The sequence below is a fragment of the Pieris napi genome, chromosome 5 (assembly GCF_905475465.1).
Source record: "Pieris napi chromosome 5, ilPieNapi1.2, whole genome shotgun sequence".
Classification (NCBI taxonomy): domain Eukaryota; kingdom Metazoa; phylum Arthropoda; class Insecta; order Lepidoptera; family Pieridae; genus Pieris; species Pieris napi.
Window position 1 is genome coordinate 1,833,783 of NC_062238.1, and position 5,830 is coordinate 1,839,612.

A 5,830-nucleotide genomic window follows, 5' to 3' on the forward strand; every position below is an offset into this window, starting at 1 on the left:
GCGTGTTTTTTTAGTTTAAATTAAACTATTATTTATTTTTCAGTTAATTTTTTTTATTTTTTTTTGCATTGTCATTGATCTTTGACAGGTGCGCAAAATTTGAATAAAATCTGTCCGTTTAAAGTGGGTCAAAATCGAGTCCGAAGGAGTCGGTTACATACATACATACAGGTGAAGCTAATATAAAGCGTGTAAAAATAGCTTTTATATAGCAAATACACTACAAGAAAACTATTGCGTATTCTAAACACACCCTAAGCATTATAATACCGGCGTCAGAGAACCTAATGGTCGTAGCTTACGTCATTTGCACCATTATTTTATAAACAAACCTTGCTGAAGCATAATATATTAGACAATCGAATAAGTATTACTATTTGATAACGGCGTCCCAACAAGATACATTGTTACAAATGTCGTGGTACATTTTAATATTTATTATAAGTGTAATACATCAATCAGACTGTAGGAATTATACCAAAGGTTATATAAAACAGGATTATACTAATATAGATACAAAGAATGTGACCAATAGTACAAATCAAGTGTCTTTGAGAAGCAAGAATAACTTGATTTCGTGTCCTTATTTCAAAGAAAACAAGTTACGCATAGAAAAAATGGTGGATGTCTGGCAGACGCTAATACATACAGCTAAGGATGAAGTGCCTTGCTTTAAAATTTTAATACGAAAAGTGGGAAAAACGGTGAGTTTTATTATTTTATGAAATTTTTTTTTTAATGAAAGGTTTAATATGTCGTGCCTCTTTCGTAGATTTAATAATTTCATGAAGTTCTACTATACGCCTAACCACGTCATGATTTATCATAAATCAATTCATCATGAACCAATTCCTTCAAGAGAAGAGCGTACCAATACTTAAAAGGCCGGCAACGCACTCGCGAGCTCTCTGGCATCGAGAGTGTCCATGGGCGGTATCACTTAACATCAGATGAGCTTCTTGCCCGTTTGCCCTCTGTTTTATAAAAAAAACATGATGAACCTTGATGTGAATTGTAAATTTATGCATTTGTAGCATGCGTAGCAAAGCATAAACTTTCCCAAAGTTATGAGGTTAAATTTTGGTTTAGCGTGATGAGGTTTCATAACAGGGCAGAATCATAGCATACGTTTCATTAATAATTTTTATGGGCTAGCATAGAATACAGAAGACGAAAACTATACCAATATTGTAATAGCGTTGTAGTAATTTCACTGATTATAAAGAGTGTTATAATATAAATGCAGGAAAGAAAATCGAACAAGGCTCGTTATAGAACTTTAGGTGGCAATATTCTGTGGGAAAATTGCACATTAGAGATTAGGACTACAAGCAGTAAGGCATTTAAGAGACGACACTTTCTTCAAGGAACCACGTACAACGGTGTTTTCAAAAATATTATTATTGAAACGGGTAAGTTAAAAATTTATCTAATATATAAAATTCTCGTGTCGCGGTGTTTGTGGTTAAACGCCTCCGAAACGGCTTGACCGATTCTCATGGAATTTTGTGTGCATATTGGGTATAACTGAGAATCGGACAACATCTACTTTTCATCCCCCTAAATTTTAAGGGTAGTCCACCCCTAATTTTTTTTTAATTTTTAGATAAAAAAAATTTTTATTTTTTTATGATACAGCATTAAACCCCTAATTTTCACCCCTCTACGATCAACCCCTATTTTTTTATTATAAATGATAAACATGGCAAAACGACGTTTGCCGGATCAACTAGTTTACTTATAAAATTTGTACAAATTGTTTTAAAAACTCTATATAGATTATAATAAAATATTATTATCATATTCATATGTAGTATAAACATCATAGTGTTGAATGTATTTAGTTATATTTCAGCTAACTTTCCTAATACTTCCATAACAATGGGTACGATATCCGTTTGGGTGTTCCACAAAGAACTGATATATTTTTGAGGTGTTATTAGCTAAGCTCTATTATTATGAATGGAATTTTATCAATGTGATTTAAATCTGTTGTCTATGTGTAGAGTTGGCTTCAGCGTGCAACTCTCATCCCTGAGGTCATAGGTTCGAGCCAGAGGACTTTAATTCTGTTTATAATTAACATTCGCTTATGGAAACCGAATGCCTTAGACGCAAAAGTCACTAAAGGCTGATCACGTTAGAAAAACAAATGATCACAAAACAGATACAGAAATCTGAGACCCAGACCTAAAAGTAGTTTTTATATCTAATATATAAAATTCTCGTGTCACAGTTTTCGTTGCCATACTCCTCCGAAACGCCTTGACCGATTTTGATGAAATTTTTTGTGCTTATCCGGTATCTATGAGACTCGGCCAACATCTATTTTTCATCCCCCTAAATGTTAGGGGGTTTTTTTTTAATTTTTTTTTTTAGACAAAATTTTTAATTTCTATTTTTTTATGATACAGCATTAAAAAATACATACAACCCCTAATTTTCACCCTTCTACGATCAACCCCTATTTTTTATTATAAATGATATACATGGCAAAACGACGTTTGCCTGGTCAGCTAGTTTTTTATAAAAGTGCCAAATTTCACTTATCAAATTAACTTCGTTTTTTATCATTCAAAAGCTTGGCTAGTACTCAGCCAGTTTGTGAAAAGTGTAAGTTTATATAAAACCGCCCTAAATTATCCCTTACTGCGTATAATGTAAAAAACCCACTTTACATACACTTTACAGAATTTCCCTCAAGCCCTATTTCCACTTACATGAAGTTAAAAACCTCTCGTTTTCTTGATTAATACACATTGAAAATATTTTTTACCACATCAAATGTGAATAAAAATAAATGTAAAAACGTTGTAATTTAAATTAATATCAGACTTGATAATTTTAACGATTTCAAAGACCATTATTTACCTAGGTTTGGTACCAACTATCTAGAAATGCGTGGATATCTCAAAAACTTGACTTGATTTTGATTTTGATATAGATTTGTGATAATGAAACTACCTTAAATAACGCTCACGCAATGAACAAATTATATTTTGATTTGATTTCGATGTGTTATATAATTATTAAATACTATTCCATAAACTCTGCATTTCTTATCTTCGTATATTTAACTAATAATTATTTATTTTAGTGTACATTCTGAATTATTGAAAATATATTGCATGTTGTTTAATATTAATAAAAAATATACAACAAAGGCGAACTATTCTGATATCGTATTAATTTCACGGCCACTAAAACAGCACTTGCCAAGATTATGACAACTAAAGTCACAATGCACAAAGGCATTTCACCGTAAATTTTCCAGCTCGCGACATCTCATAACTCAGCTGGATATTATGCTCCAAATTTTACGTTTGAAATAAGCTTTGCTGTTTTTGTTCTTATACACTTTTACCATATGCGATGTGAAATACGGTTAAAAACATATGGTTTTGCTCATTACGTCAGCGTTCTTTGCATATACATTTATGATAAAAAAGACCTTTTTAAAAGGCCTTTGGCATTGAGAGTGTCCATGTGCGGTGGACACGCTCTATTTAGCTCGCTGTTTAGACGAGCCACTTTCCTTTTTTCCCTGTTATATATAAGTATTAAAAAAAGATTTAACGGTACTTTTTAATAACATCAGTGTTTCTATCGCCGTTTTTTATCGGGCGTTTTAAATTGTAGAAAGTGGCCCTTATACGAGTTTCTCGCGTTAGGTTCATTTTCAAGTGTAACAAGAGTTTTCAATTTGCCACCAAATCAAAAAAACAAATGACAAATGAATGCAATATACTACATTAGGTTGCCAAAGAGTTCTAAAATTGAAATTAAAAAAAAGTTTTCATTAGAAATGTTTCTCACTGGCCCGTTCTAAACATTTTCAGTGTTACCTAGGTACAGTGTAAAGTCCAGCCCAGTCCAATATTATAGGAAAATACAAGCCCTATCGACTACGTTGGCTGGAGCACTTTGATCGGGCGGTGAAGAAGTGGTGCCAGATTTTCTAAAGAAACTATTCAACCTGTATAATGTATAAAATCAGAAATTTCTTATTTCAGGTGAAATCACAAAACTAGTAAATGAAAATCCAGATCAATGGTTCCTACGAAAAAACTTGTTGATAATGAGAGATTGTTTTAATGGCGATATCGTAATTTTTGCTAGGGTACCATATCAGCCGAGTAGAAAACTCTTAGAGGATACATTGAAGATTTACAAGAAGAATGGTTCGTGGACTTGCGATCGTACCTTTAAGCCAATTAGAGAAAAGCAATGAATTAAGCAGGAATTATCGTCGGAGCCTGGTGTATGTTACAGTGACTAGGTTGTCTTTCCGTTAGATCATTTAAAATATATAGTAATAGTATTGTCTTTTATTGACACAACCTTTACACATTTAAAGAAAAAACTTTTTAACCGGATTAAAGTTATGTATTATTATAAATTTACAATTATTTAACATAATTTTAAATTTAACCGACGTTTCGCGTGCGTGGTCACGACTAAAAGATAGAGGATCAACTTCATATAGATTTATTTAGATAATGCAACTTTTTCTACAGCAGTGATACTTTTTGACATCCAACACCTTTTGTCTTCAGTCACCGTGACCACGCTGTAAAGCACGCGAAACGTCGGTTAAATTTAAAATTATGTTAAATAATGGTAAATTTATAATAATACATAACTTTAATCCGGTTAAAAAGTTTTTTCTTTATATATAGTAATAGTTTAATATTTAATCGGATATTACATATTAAAAAAATACTTTTTCGAATTAATTCCTAGTGATATTTAAATTATTATTTCAAGCTTGTGGCGCTTACATAAAAAATGTAAATTGTAATATTTAAACGCGTATCAAGTGTAATATTTGTTTCATTTATCGTACCAGTTGATCTGTTTGACAGAAAATATAACTGACGTATGTTGGTACAATGTAAACCAAGTCTACAATAATGGTTTTGTTTTTATAATACTCAGTTTTGAATTTGTATAATAAATGATGTCTTTTCAAATATACCTCACGGATACATCCTTTTTTATTTATTAATGCCTACTATATACATAAACTAAAAGTGCAGAAATCACCAAAAACCCATTAAGTGTAAAAACCTTTGTGCTAAAAAATAAGCTAACGAGTTAAAAAAATACAATTAAAACAAAGAAAAACGGAACGAAAACATTACAACAAACAGAAATAATTTTATTTAATACTTGATATTACATCTTTCTTAAATTAATGGAGCCAAGCAATCACATCCCAGGTTAGCTAAAAAATGCTAATATTACCAGCAATCTACTGATAAACTACGGGAAATAGTAGCAGTAGTTGACCCATTTCTAATACGCTTCCGACGGTTTTTAATAGAACGACTTTTTAAATTTTTAATATATTTAATACACTTCTTTAAACCTAACTTCAAGTAACATTTGAATTTATTATTAATTACTTAAGATGTCATGTGGAACATGGTGTAATGGTTGCAGCTCCTTACAAACGTTGTGTAAAAAAACATGGCTATTAAAAAGAGTGGCGGAGAGTTTATTGCCAGTTCTTCTCTTCAGTTCTACGACCTTGATTTGAGAACTGGCACTAAATGTAAAGTTAGAAGCATTTCAAATACATTTCTTTTTTGATGATCATAAGTGTACATTATGAATAAACGACCTATATGAATACACCTATATGAATAAACGATTTTGAATTGAATTGAAAAAGAAAAGAGAACGACAAACGTACGTCATAAGTAATCATTACGTGTCTACGTGTTGTCCAAGTACAACAATACTGTACGTTTCGTCTTTTCCTTTTCGGACATTAACAAAAGTTAATAAATTTCATACATATTTGTTGACTTACAATGGCCCAGTG

The 5,830-nt window shown here is 31.4% G+C and overlaps 1 protein-coding gene across 1 annotated transcript; it reads left to right on the forward strand.

Moving 5' to 3' along the window:
* Positions 1-393: 393 nt before the first annotated feature.
* LOC125049799 lies at positions 394-4,369 on the forward strand. Its single transcript, XM_047649258.1, has 3 exons — positions 394-704; positions 1,247-1,412; positions 4,014-4,369. The coding sequence occupies exons 1-3, from the start codon at positions 414-416 to the stop codon at positions 4,229-4,231; spliced, it is 675 nt and encodes a 224-aa protein (XP_047505214.1). The 5' UTR covers positions 394-413; the 3' UTR covers positions 4,232-4,369.
* The last annotated feature ends 1,461 nt before the right edge of the window (positions 4,370-5,830 follow it).

Bases quoted from the DNA above. Each gene is read 5' to 3' on its own strand.
- LOC125049799 (XM_047649258.1), top strand. From the start codon at position 414: ATGTCGTGGTACATTTTAATATTTATTATAAGTGTAATACATCAATCA. The intron at 705-1,246 runs GTGAGTTTTATT...ATATAAATGCAG, and splicing joins TACGAAAAGTGGGAAAAACG to GAAAGAAAATCGAACAAGGC. The intron at 1,413-4,013 runs GTAAGTTAAAAA...TTCTTATTTCAG, and splicing joins AAATATTATTATTGAAACGG to GTGAAATCACAAAACTAGTA.